At 50.3% G+C, this 12,981-nt stretch overlaps 1 protein-coding gene across 2 annotated transcripts in view; it reads right to left on the bottom strand.

The window, feature by feature from the left end:
- Positions 1 to 205: 205 nt before the first annotated feature.
- Positions 206 to 12,981, bottom strand: part of PFKM (phosphofructokinase, muscle) — a 42,764-nt gene continuing 29,988 nt past the window's right edge. For both annotated transcript variants that reach the window (XM_059682686.1, XM_059682687.1), the window contains exons 6-23: positions 12,733 to 12,898; positions 11,724 to 11,768; positions 11,164 to 11,272; positions 10,956 to 11,051; positions 10,624 to 10,716; positions 9,866 to 9,991; positions 8,187 to 8,251; positions 7,648 to 7,711; positions 6,473 to 6,622; positions 5,991 to 6,061; positions 5,576 to 5,663; positions 5,330 to 5,482; positions 4,719 to 4,883; positions 3,345 to 3,406; positions 3,003 to 3,114; positions 1,361 to 1,460; positions 1,174 to 1,279; positions 206 to 723 (exon numbers count right to left, since the gene is read on the bottom strand). In XM_059682686.1, the coding sequence (XP_059538669.1) occupies positions 579 to 723; positions 1,174 to 1,279; positions 1,361 to 1,460; positions 3,003 to 3,114; positions 3,345 to 3,406; positions 4,719 to 4,883; positions 5,330 to 5,482; positions 5,576 to 5,663; positions 5,991 to 6,061; positions 6,473 to 6,622; positions 7,648 to 7,711; positions 8,187 to 8,251; positions 9,866 to 9,991; positions 10,624 to 10,716; positions 10,956 to 11,051; positions 11,164 to 11,272; positions 11,724 to 11,768; positions 12,733 to 12,898 (1,916 nt within the window). In that variant the 3' untranslated portion in view covers positions 206 to 578. The remainder of the gene's footprint in view (positions 724 to 1,173; positions 1,280 to 1,360; positions 1,461 to 3,002; positions 3,115 to 3,344; positions 3,407 to 4,718; positions 4,884 to 5,329; positions 5,483 to 5,575; positions 5,664 to 5,990; positions 6,062 to 6,472; positions 6,623 to 7,647; positions 7,712 to 8,186; positions 8,252 to 9,865; positions 9,992 to 10,623; positions 10,717 to 10,955; positions 11,052 to 11,163; positions 11,273 to 11,723; positions 11,769 to 12,732; positions 12,899 to 12,981) is intronic.

The raw sequence follows: 12,981 nt of genomic DNA, 5'->3' as shown, positions 1-12,981 counted from the left end.
CCTCCGGTCCAGTTTAAGAACCCATTGTGGCCCTCGAGTCAAAAAGTTTGCCCACCCCTGCTCTAGGACCTGGTGTGCAGAGCCAGGCAATGCTGCATAAGTCCATGGGCTGTTCACAAGGGCTGCATGTCCCATGTGTCCTGTCCGGGCGGAGTCTGGTAGTGCTATGCTCTACTTGTGAAGATGACAGCAGGAGATCCAAAAGCACAGTGACCAGTTGGCATTTATTAGTGTAGTTATTGTTTGTCATTGCAGCAAACACAGTAGAGGAACCAAGACTTTGTTATCACAAAGAAATAAATAAAGCTTATTTTTAGGAAAATTCTAACCGAGTAACTGAAATCTAGCAGTAGAGGAGCCCAGCCTGTGTGATGGATGAAGCTGGGGTAGATAAATTCTACCTACAAGGAGCTTTCACTCATTGCCCCCTAGCCAGAGCTGATCTTGGCTGCAGTTAGAGAATAAAAGGAAACCTAATGAAAAATGAGCTAAAAACACTTGAGAATATGTGGACTTGGATCTCTCAGGGGGTGTGCTGACCATGATCAGACAATCCACCCCCCTCCCTCCAAAGATGTTTAGACAGGAGCTTCTCCAGACCGCTTCCGATTGATGTGCTCCAGGTGCGCATGCTCTGAGGTATCCAGGTCAATCTCATATTTGGCTAGGATTTTGAGGATGGGCCTCAGCTTCAGCCACCACTGTTCCTTGGGGATGCGGTGCCTACAGAGGAATGAGGTAGATCAGGGGTAGGGAGTGTCCAGCCCGCGGACCATATAAGGCCCACAAAGTCACTTGGTCTGGCCCTGCCAAGGCATTAGGGTGAGTTAATTAAATGTTTGGCTGAATATAGCAGGCTAATTTTTAAATTGATAATTTTGTATGGCCCATGAATGATGTTATAAATATCCAAATGGCCCTTGACAGAAAAAGGGTTCCCCACCCCTGAGGTAGATGATGATTTAATCTTTTAGCAGGGCAATCAACTATCAAATGCTTATGCAAAGAAGTTGAGCAAAAGAGGCTGGATTTAGGGCATGGGCATCAGATCCTAGGTAGGCACAGCTACAGATGTTACTCCTAAGAGAAGAACGGAAGGCAGTGAGCAGACTGGGAAAAGTAGACCTTAAAACTACCAGGGAGGGAATCACTCCAGGAAGCAGATGTACTCACTCAAAATCGGTCTGGTCCTTCAGCTCAGCCACTGGTTGAAAGACCAGGGCCCTCTTACGCATCCCTAGAACGCAGCCCGAGTCTGGAGTATTGGCAAAAATCCGTCCTGCAATAAGGCATGGTCAGTCAGCTTCTATACTGGGGAGCCTGCCTCTTTGGAGGGGCCTTACCCTCTTACCCCACCTACCATTACGGTAACTCTCTTTGATTTTCCCAGTCATCCAGTTCATGGCCTTGGCACCCATCTTAGTGGCAAAATTCCTGTCAAATGGAGTTGGGCTCCCACCCTAGAAAAAGAATCATAAAAATTACTGAGGGAAGGGCTCTAAGTAGCACAGATATCTGAAAACAGAGAAAAAGGAAAGAATGGACCCAGGTTACTGCCAGAAACAGAAATCTAGAAATCTAATTATGAAAGGAAATCCTGAAATAGTTCTGGGAGCCAGGAAGAGCTGGCCAGGAATATTTGGCCATATGTCAGGTATAAGAGTTACTAATTAGGTAAAGGGATGACCGGTGTCACAGTGGCCACTCCTAGATCCACAGCTCCCAGATCTTGTTCATGTACTTCTAGTCTCATTGGCCACTCGGTCACTTCCCTACCCCTCTTCAACCTAGCAGCTTTTGTCATCATCATCTATGACATTGAAGTGTTCCTTGTAGCCCAGTCTGGATGCTCTTGGTAGCTCCTCAGAATGATATAAAACACTAGAAGCCCGATGCATGAAATTCATGCAAGAGTAGGCCTTCCTTCCCCCCCCCCCCCCCCCCCCCCCCGCTGCCGGCACCAGCTTCCCTCTGGCCGCTGGCAGGCACCCGGGACCCAGGCTTCCCTCACAGCCCTGGCTTCATCCCGAAGGTCGTCCGGAAGGATGTCCAGAAGGACATCCAATCTAATTAGCATATTATGCTTTTATTATTATAGATTATTATAGATATAGATTTTTTTTCTAAACTAAGAGAAAGTAGGTTGGAAAGTGGGAAGGAAACACAGGAATGAGGTCTTCATACTTTCTTATAATAGTACCCCATTCCTGCAGGTACTCATTCAAACTGAGATACTGGGAATTCATCTGTGGGTCGAGGAAGGTCAAAGGGCAATGCTTAGATAGCATCAGCTGGGGACATTTTGGAGGGGGGAGGTCTCTAGTACCATAAGTGAGTGAGGCTGACCTTGGGTGGGGATTGAATGTGGGGATTGGCTGTGGGTGGTAGAAAGGAATTCCTTTTCCCTTGAAACTCAGTTAGTGGAGATGGAGCCCAGCAGCAGCAAGGTGCCTGCACTCATATTCCACAGGCTCCGCATGACATGGGGTGGAGGGAAGAGCAGTGGCTGAGGCTCACTCTGGCTCACATCCAAGCTTAATGAATGGCCCTGAAAACAATGGTTCTCCTCTCTGGGCCTCATTTTCTTCATTGCAATTAGTGGTTCTCAACTGGAGACAATTTTACCCTTCAGGGGACATTGACAGATTTCACTTGTTATAACTTGGGGTGGCAGTGCTACTAGTGTCTCGTGGGCAGAGTCCAGGGTTGCTGTCAAACTGTCCTATGATGCACAGAACAGCCACTACGACAGAGAATTATCCTGCCCAAAACTGCAATCGTGCCGAGGTTGAGAAACCCTGCCTAAATGAAGAGGATGGGCCACATAATCTCTAAGGCCATTTCCAGGGTAAAGATGGTTTGGTTCTATGACTATAAAAGGCTGTAGGCTCATGCTCTATGCGGCACCGACAGCCTCCAGCAGGTCAGAGGCCAGTGGGAGCCTCAAGGCTGGGAGGGTTACGGTTGCCTGGTGAAGGGCATGACTGGGGCGTCTTCCCTACCTGCTGCATGTGGCCAAGCACATTCTTCCTGCTGTCGAAGATGCCCTTCCCCTCCTCAGAGTACAGGTTGAAAATGAAGTCAGTAGTATAATTCTCATTGCACTTCTCATTCCTGCCAGGTAGAGACCAAATGCCCGTGACTTTGGTTGTCTCCCCACCCCAGCACCCCCTTTCTGCCTCTGTAGGCTCTGCTCTGCCCTCTGCTATCTCCTCCCATGATTCAGGTTCCCTCCCTTTGTATCCAGATTCCTCAGTGTCCCAACCGTGGACCCGTTCTGTGGGCTGGGGCCAAAGCCTGGCAACTTTCTCTCTTCAGTTAGGAGCACGCCATGGATGAGGTACCTTAACACCAAGCCCCTTTTCACAGTTGTTTTCATCTTTTGCACCAGATGTTCAACATTCGCCTAAAAATGAAACAGTAAATCCTAAGTCTGTGGGAGTGGATAAGGTCGGGCACATGCAGAGACCTCTTCCCCACCAGGCTTCTCCCAGAGGGCACTGGGCCTGATCCCTTTATGAAGTTCAGTGCAGACTGAAATTTAAATGAAGAAATTTAAATTTAAATTTAAATTTAAATTTAAATGGAGAAAGCTGTGGTGACTGTCGGTTTTAGCCCCCTGGCAACCCCTCTCCTTGCCCCTTCCTAGGGGTTTCTGGTTCCCGCGGGGGGGTGACTCTGCTCTCAGCATCAGTCTGTACATGAGTTGCTTGTATGTACAGCAGTGATTCACCCGGGAGGAACCTGTTCCTTCACTTGGGCTGTGAGCTGGGGGCAGGAGAGAAAAAGTCCCGCCTTCCACTCCTGGCGGGGGCTGGCTGCAGTCTTGGATTAGGGAACTCCTTCAGTAGCCACTGTGTGGCTCTTTTTTTCCTCCAGGGAACTGGGAAGTAAGGGCCAAATGGTCTCTCTGAGAGAGAGGAGTCAGAGCCTCACCCTGGAGGTGAAAGGGTATCCCCTTCTCGAAACTGGAATGAGCAGAGCCCATGTTGGTAGCAAGGGAAATTGGGAAGGGCAGCGCGATGTCGTAGAAAGGTCACCAACTTTCTCAATCAGTTCTGAGTTTAGAAAAGTTTCCAGCCTCTCTAAACCTTTCTCGTCTGTAATATGTAGTATTGCCCTAGCATGTCTGTTGTGAAAATAAAATGAAAAACATGCATAAAGGTCCGAGCAGCATGCCGTCCTTCTAGAACAGTGGTTCTCAACCTCCCTAATGCCGCGACCCTTTAATACAGTTCCTCATGTGGTGGTGAGCCCCAACCATAAAACTATTTTCGTTGCTACTCCATAACTGTAATTTTGCTACTGTTATGAATCATAATGTAAATATCTGATATGCTGGATGTATTTTCATTGTTACAAATTGAACATAATTAAAGCATAGTGATTAATCACAAAAACAATATGTAATTATATATGTGTTTTCCGATGGTCTTAGGCGACCTCTGTGAAAGGGTCATTTGACCCTCAAAGGGGTCGCGACCCACAGGTTGAGAACCGCTGTTCTAGATGAATGCTCCAACAGTAGGCGCTGTGGGCATGTATGTGAGGTCACGCTAAGGAATGCCTGCTCAGTGCTCTCTCTAGTCTCCTCGCAGGACTCCCAGACCAATCAGCTCTGTCCTCATCTTGAGCGCTCAGCTCAGGTCACTGTGGGAACCGTGGGAACAGACTGGGGTAGGGGAGAGCCACCTAGCGGGCTCTGGGTGGCTGTCTACCTGCAGGTCTCGAATGGTGAAGGGCTCCTCAAAAATGTAGGCGGCATCAGCCCCAGCCGCCAGGCCTGCCATGGTGGCCAGGTAGCCGCAGTAGCCACCCATAGTTTCAATGATAAACACCCGACGCTTGGTGCCTGCTGCTGACTGCTTGATGCGGTCACAGGTCTGCAAAGACAAAGGGTCAGAGAAAGACACAGTCAGGGATCTGATTCTTGTCACTTCCGAGGCCCTTGTCGTAACCTAACGCTGGAGCTATCCCCTCCCCGGGCACCTTAGGTTCCTGCCTGCAGGACGGCAGGCACTTGCCGCACACACTGCAGAGCTACCCTTTCCGTTGCTCAGAGAATGGAAATTAGGCTGTGACCTCAGAACGGAAAAATACTTTTGGTGTCAGAGTCTTGACGCATTTCTCGGTCAGAGGACTCACAGATGAGGAGAATAAACACATATGAATGGTTACATAGTCTGTGCAAATGCCTGGACTTGAAGAAGCATTTTTCAAATACTGCCACTTGGTTGGTACAAAAAAATAAACCTCACTTTCCAGGACCAGACTCAGTCCAGGGCTTATAATCTTGGCCAGAGGCATGGGTGGGGGCAGGGGCTCTCACCGTGCAAATTGTGTTGAGCGCTGTGTCAGCCCCCACACTGAAGTCTGAGCCAGGGACATTGTTGGAGACGGTAGCAGGAATGATCACAAACGGGATGCAGAGCTCGTCATACTGCTTCCTGCCCTCCATCAGTTCCAGGCCCCCTGTGTAAGCCTGAGAAGACAGCGGTAGGGGCAGGATGAGGGGAGAGAGGGAAATGTAGGAGGGAGGGAGGGAGGGAGAGGAGGACACGGGACTGGCACTCACCTCAAAGCCCCCAATGATGACAAGGCCCTGAATGTTAAACTTAGTGATGTTGGCACTGATCTGTTCTAAGCTCTTCTTGGGCAGAGTCCTAATTGAGGGTGGAGGTGGGTGGGAAGAGGTGTGGGGGTGGGGAGGGAGGATAATGAAATGTGGGGAAGAGACATCAGAGAGAGAAAAGTTAGAGGACACTTTAATTTCTTGATTTGTGCCCTCTTCCCTATCCCACCCCCACCCAAGAACACACGCTGGGGCTCTAAACTGCCAGAGCTGGTAAAGGGGTGGGGTGGCCTGTCTGCTCTCACTGAAGCAACTTCGAGCATAGCGGGGAGAATCCCAGACAACAGCAGTGGTCCCAGCAGACCCTGACCTGGCGAACTGACTCCCAGGAAGGGGGTGCTCCTGCAATGCCACTTACCTTTTAGTCCCAAGTTTAGACCCACCCTGGCCAGTCCAGCCTCCAACATAGCTCCAGCCAGCTTCCTCAATCTGCAGGGAAAGGTCAGATCGGACACTGACCCCACCTGAGTTCTGAGCCCACCCTGACACCCTCTGGTTGGAAGAGGATCACCAGGGATTGGTTTTCCCCACCTCATTGGACATCTTCCACCCTTTCTGCTCATTCCCAAATGATGAGTACCTACTTATGTGAGGCACTGTGTTGAGCTTTGCGATAGAGAATTAAATGAGACGTTGCTTGCAAAGGGTTCGATTCAGTGGCCCTTGCCTGTTTCTACTGTCCTAGAATTAAATATCTGCTTCTGCTCAAACTATGAGACAGAAAGGTAGTGAGGGGCAGGGGAAGAAAAGAGAACAGACAGGTGACCCCCTGCTACACTCATCCCCCATGACTGCTCCGTGGCCCCAGAATACCACCCTCTTTTCTTTTGGCTCCCGTACCTGACCCTTGGCCAGGCCCTCGAAGCCGTCATGCACAACCAGAACTCGGTTGCCCTGGATGAGGCCAATTCTCACGGTGGAGCGGACGGCGGCATTCATGCCTGCTGCCGGGGCCCCCACATTCATCACGGCCACTGTGTGCAAGCCCGTCTGTGGAGAAGCAAGCAGAGAGAGAGCAGGGGAAAAGGGGGGACAGGTCAGAAAGGAAGCTGAACTAAGTCCCTTGTGGTCCTTGAGTCAGGACATCTGCCTGACAATACACACCCCTCTCTCAGGGAACTCTTGCATAGCTTGCTCCCTCATACAATGGAAGCAAAATTCCGTATCACAAATCAGTCAATAAAGCTGCTGTCCCTGACCCCAGATATCCTATATAATAAAAGCCTAATATGCTAGGTGTCCGGTCGTCTGGTCAACCAATCAAAGCATAATATGCTAATGATATGCTAAGACCACTCAACCGCTCGCTATGACGTGCACTGACCACCAGGGGGCAGATGCTCCGACTGGTAGGTTAGCTTCCTACTGGGGTCTGGCTGATCAGGACTGAGCGAGAAGGGCCGGTCATGCCCTGGAGCCCTCCCGCGGCCCCTCCCCGGCTGGCCAACCTCGCGGGCCTCTAGTCATTATATAATGAATAAGATCTTCCAGAGCAGCATTTTCCAAAGTGAGATCCTCGGACCACTTGCTTCAGAATCCATCTAGGGAGCTCATTAAACCTACCTCTTCCTGGGCCCTGCCCCAGATCTAAATCCCATCTGGAGGAATGACCCAGGAATCTGCATCAGCACCAGGGACTCTGATCTACATAAATATAGAGAAACACTACTCCAAAGGAAGAGGTGGCTTAAATGCACTTAGGTGTGACTATTCCCAGATTTGTTCAGAGAAAACAATACCTAAGCCCTCTTTCCTGTTCCCTGCGTGCTAGCACGTCAGCCCTGAATTGGACACGGGTCTTGGTCAGAGATACCCAGGGCATGCTAAGAACACAGGGCTGGTACCTGGGCGTGGCTAACAGAAAACTATCTTTGTAGGGTCAGGGACTCGGCACTGAAGGTGATAGTGGGGCCAAGAAACTGGCAAGGCTGAGGTACTAGGGACTGGGAGAAGCACTTCATAGAGGGAGCCTGGGGGCACGCCAGGGTGAAGTAGGGGGAATAACTTGCCAGTACCTTAGACACTGGGGGTCTGACATGAGCCAGAAGCTTGTACACCTCCCAGTTGTTCATGAAGCTCCTGTAAAAAGTAGTGAGAGGTGTCTTCCACCCATTCCCCAAGCCAGCAGCCAATGGGATCTGGTCTGAAGTTTTGCTCCCAAAGTGAAACTCCACAGGGCAAATCTCAAAGGACATAAGTGGGGCAGCAGCAGGGACTGGGCAGGGTCTGCAAAGGGGGCATTAATTCATCAAACCCTCCCGAGCAGTCTTCTCCCCAGGCTCGGCACAGACTGCCCCTTGCCTAGACACTTAGAATCTAGCTGGGCTCCACAGAGAAATACAGATTATAAAAGGCCAATCTCAGGGAGGGCATCCTTGGGATGAACTGAGCCTCATGGATACTTCACAACTAATTCTCTTGGGGAAGAAAGTTTGCAGAGACAATAGGAAGAGGAAGAGGCAGAGGCTCATATTTTAGGTCAGAGGCTCTGTGACTTTTGGCTTCATTTGGCATCTCATTACTGTAGCTAGTGAGCTTCGGGTCGTTTCCTCACCGGCCTCTCAGCTTCAGGGCTTCATCAAACTTCTTCTCGCTCATGGCCTTGGTCACGTCTTTGGTCTGAGGGAGGAGCACAGCAACAATCACGACTCCAGGGCAGGTCTTGCACAGCGGGAGGCCCATCCCACAGGGGGACTCGCCCCATCTCTGGCGTGTGACTAGGTCTTGTCCACCCTGCACCCCACCTTTCCTCAAACTTTCACAGAAGAAGTATTTTTTTATTTATTTATTGCTTAAACAGAAGAAGTATTTTTTCCCCCCTTAATTTTCTGAGTAATGAGCAGCAATAGAAGAAAGCTGATCCAACGCTCTAATTAGTAGAAGATGGGCAGAGTGGAGCAGTGCTCACATATAAAACAGCACCTTCCTCCACCACACACTCAGGGCCCAGCCTCCCAGTAGCCCCTGAAGCAGTGAGTGCATGAAGACCCTGCAGATGACCCAGATGGGGAGAAAGGCTGACCCCGGCCAGGTGCTCCCCCACCACTGACTTCTGCTCTGGGAGCCAATGCTTTAGCTCTAAGGCTTTTAGAGATCCAGTTCCGAGCAAGGCTGGAGCCTGCCTGGGCTGTAGGTCACTGGAACCCTGAGGGCCAGCCCTGAGCATTCATGCCAGACACGTTAGCTCTCAGCCACGATGTTCGCTCTGTGGTATCAGGGATTCCTCTATAAGGGCCACACCATTTCCTGAGCATGCAACAGTTTCCAGGCACTGCATCAAACCCTTCACGTAGCTTCTCTCCAATCCTTACACCAGCCCTCCAGGTGGGTATTAGTACCCCATGTTGGTTCAGAGAAGCATGTCCAGGGTAGAAATCAGAGGAAGATATAAGCTACCTAGCCAGACCTTAATAATATCCCCTGCTTTTAATAAAGTTTGGAGAGCCCTAGCTGGTTTGTCTCAGTGGATAGAGCATCAGCCTGTGGATTCCAGGTTCGATTCCAGTCGAGGGCACATGTCAGGGTTGTGGTCTCAATTTCCAGTAGGGCGCATGCAGGAGGCAGCCGATCAATGATTCTCTCTCATCACTGATGTTTCTATCCCTCTTTTCCTCTCCCTTCCTCTCTGAAATCAACAAAAACATATTTTAAAAATAAAAAAATAAAGTATGGAGAGCCTGGCTGGTGTTGCTCAGTGGTTGAGCACTGACCCATGAACCAGGAGGTCACAGTTCAATTCCCGGTCAGGGCACATGCCTGAGTTGCAGGCTCGATGGCCAGTAAGGACATGCAGCAGGCAGCCGATTGATGTTTCTCTCTCATTAATGTTTCTAGCTCTCTATCTCTCTCCCTTCCTCTCTCTCTAAAATTAATAAAAACATATTTTAAATAAATAAATAAAGTTTGGAGAGATATTGAACTTCTCTTCTAATAGACATGATGAAGGGGTTTGAGGTTGGATGTCATGAGATAATGGGTCTCCTTACTAGGCAAGATGTAGAATCTCCCATGTTTTAGGAACATGTCACAGATGGGGAAACTGAGGCTGGGTTGGAGAGGTTACGGCCGCTATGCAAAGCCCATGGCGTCCTTTCCCCAGACGGCTCTTACTCTGCCGTGCTGCCTTCCTTCTGCTCCTGCCCCAGCAGCCTTGGAGTTGGTCTCCTTCCCCATAAGCTCCAGCTCAGAGACGGGTTTGGAGCATTAGGAAGGGGCACTGGAGTCAGTACTTACCACCTGGACACACTCCATGAGAGGCAGGCGCACAGCCTGGTTACCGGAGAGGCTCACCACACAGGCTGGGGTGTCTGGGGTCCCCTCCAGTAGTGCCATCACTGCTTCCACACCCATCCTGCTGCCCTGTAGGAGCCCAAGGAGCAAAGTCTGGTGCAGGCCTCCTTGTCTTGGCCAGGCCTGGGGAACCAGGGCACTTCGCGCCCTTTGCATCTCACAGGGTGGAGTTCCACATTTAAAGACTGTAGCCAAGAACTTCCTGGGCTTTACCTCCCTACCCAGATTGCACCTAAAGCTTCATGACTCTTCATCCTCTTGCCATCAGAACCCCAAGGATACTACTTGATTCCAGAGAAACATGTCCCACTATAGTGGTCAAGGAGATCGATGAGGCTTAATAATATTCCTTTCTTATTGATAAAACAAGGAAGGATATTGCCTCTCTCTTCTAATGAAAGTAGGATAAGAGGGTTCAAACTGAGTGTCTGAGGTTAGATCAGATCTTAACAACTGCACCGATGCTCATAGCTCTAAGATAGGAGACCTCACCATTGCGGGAGCATATAGTTTCCCATCATTTTTTGCAACAGAGGAGAACTCCCGAGTGTAAGGGGATGGGTCCAGCCACGGCAGAGGCTGGTGGCGGGACAGCGTGACCAGTGGTTTAAGGCCCTGTGCTGGTGAGGTCCAGTCCTGCAGGGGAAGGACAGCAAGCTGAGGGTTCTAAGGCAGGAGGGCCACCAAGCCCCAGGACTTACCAGGATGCGGTCAAAGGCTGACGGTGTCCCACCCCGCTGCACGTGCCCCAAGACGGTGACCCGGGTGTCATATCCCAGACGCTTTACCACCAGCTGAAGAGACCAAGAGAGGAACAGAGAAAGGGATATACAGAGTCAAAGAAAGAAGAGACGTAGATCAAGCATGGACAGCTTATCTTCTTATCTTATAATGATTCCTGGTGGGAGGAAACCAGGGGGCGGGAACCCTGGGAGAGATGTGCAGAAGGATTAAGGAGAGACTCAGAAATCGTTAGGGAATGGGCCCGGGTGGGTAAGGTGTTCAAGACACCTCTGACTTCCTGCATACTAACGTTCTTGACGTCTTCGGAGGTGATTGGTTTCCCATGCTTGTCAATCGCACCCTCAGCCACAATGATGATGTTCAGACGAGAACCACGGGTCCTTGTCTGGCCAAGCACAAAGGGAAATGGTGGGTGAAACCGATGGAGGGGAAACGGAACATCAGTGAAACAGGGTGAGGAATTGTATTTTTTAAGGGCAAAGAAAGAGTGCCAGTACCTCGCTGAGCCGGCGACAAAGGTGCTCCTCCCAGTCATCATCCGGTGGACATTCAGGAATAAAAACCCAGTCGGCGCCACAGGAGAGAGAGGTGACAAGGGCGAGGTATCTGAGATGAGAACCAGAGGCATCACGCTAGGAGCTATGCTCCACAGATAGCCTCCCCTCTACCCAACAGGTTTGCCAGTCCCCATAGTTGGTGAAAGCACTGAGGATCCTCAGTTTCATTCTTGGGGTGAGGGTAACCCTTAAGACAGCTTCTCAATAGATTCTGCCCCTGCAGGGCACTTTCTATTCATGCTCACCTCCCACAGTGGCTTCCATCTCAGAGCACTGCCTGTTCTTTCACACTGCGTGTGCCTGTGCACGTGCACACATGTACACTCATGCACGTGTAGGTATGCAGGGGAGGTGCAGTGGGGACAGGGAAAGGGGCCACACCAAGAGGCATGTGTGCACCTCCAGGTCTGTACCACTGGAGGCCTCTCTGGACTCCACAGGGAGAAGGAAAGGGCTAGTGCTGGGTCCACGGAATAAACGAGTCAAGACGGGGATCTTACCCACAGTGCCGGCCCATCACCTCTAGCACAAACGTTCTCTGGTGGCTGCAAGAGATAGACACTTACACTGTCCAAGTGTCCCTATGGTCAAGATCAGCTGTACCCACTTTTAGACCAAGTAACCCCTCTGGAAGATATATTTGTGCTGCTAGGCCTTCCAGCAGGTTTCCTGAGCGAACAGGAAGACCTACGGGAAACACTTTAGCCACAGGGTGTCCTTCCTAGGCCTAAGAGAACACAGCAGTAAAAGGTGTTAGTACTGCCCAGTGGATAGAGTGTCGGCATGCAGACTAAAGGGTCTCAGGTTCAATTCCGGCCAAGGGCACATGCCCGGGTTGCGAGCTCGATCCCCTACAGTAGAGGATGTGCAGGAGGCAGCCAACCAATGATTCTCTCATCATTGATGTTTCTATCTCTCTCCCTTCCTCTCTGAAATCAATAATATATATAATTTTTTTTTAAAAAAAAGGTGTCAGTACTAAGGCTCTGTTCCAGAAAGGATGGGCCTCAGGAAAAGGAGAGAAAGGGAAAAGAAGGGAAGAAGAGAGGACTTGACTAACCTGAATCCTCTAGGATTCCCTGGGATAAACTGTTACCCTTCGCCCTCCCATTCTCCCACACTGCCTCCAAGCCCCCTAACCGCTGAGCAGTGGTGGTAATGGCCTCTACAATCTCTATGATGTGGTTGGAAAGGGCGGCTCAGGTTTTGGGCTCCCTGGATTTACCTCAGTCTAGACACTAATTATGTGGGAGACTCAAGAGGTATAAAGACCTCAGAGCTACATGTTTGGACAGTGGGCTAGACAGAGGCAAGAGGCAAATCTTGCAGCATTTTGAGAGCAGTGCAATTTCAATGCTCTAGGGATAATTCCTAGTTAAAAATGTGTTCTAGCCTCAGGAAACTAGTCATTATAGTCACCAGAGCTCAAACACTCCATCTTCTCTAGCTCGGAGCTCTTAGCCTGTCCCAGCTGCCATCTTCCTACGTTGCTCACCCCCAGCCCTTTACCTCTGAGCAGTAGTAGTGATGGCATCTACAATCTCGATGATCCGGTGCAGGGCAGAGTCAGTGCCAATGGTCATATCGGTGCCGCAAAAGTCATTGTCAATTGATCCAACCAGACCCACAATGTTCAGGTAGCTAGACTTCTTTGCTTCCTCTGCTGTGATCTTACCTGACAATGGAAAGCAAACCAGGAGCCCTGGGTGAGGTGCCCGGCATGCCGAAGAGCAGATGACCAGAGAGAGGGGGAACTGG

Source organism: Myotis daubentonii, chromosome 2, assembly GCF_963259705.1.
Source record: "Myotis daubentonii chromosome 2, mMyoDau2.1, whole genome shotgun sequence".
NCBI classification, from domain to species: Eukaryota; Metazoa; Chordata; class Mammalia; order Chiroptera; family Vespertilionidae; genus Myotis; species Myotis daubentonii.
Note: the sequence above shows the minus strand (reverse complement) of the source record. Positions and strands in the feature narration are given on the sequence as shown.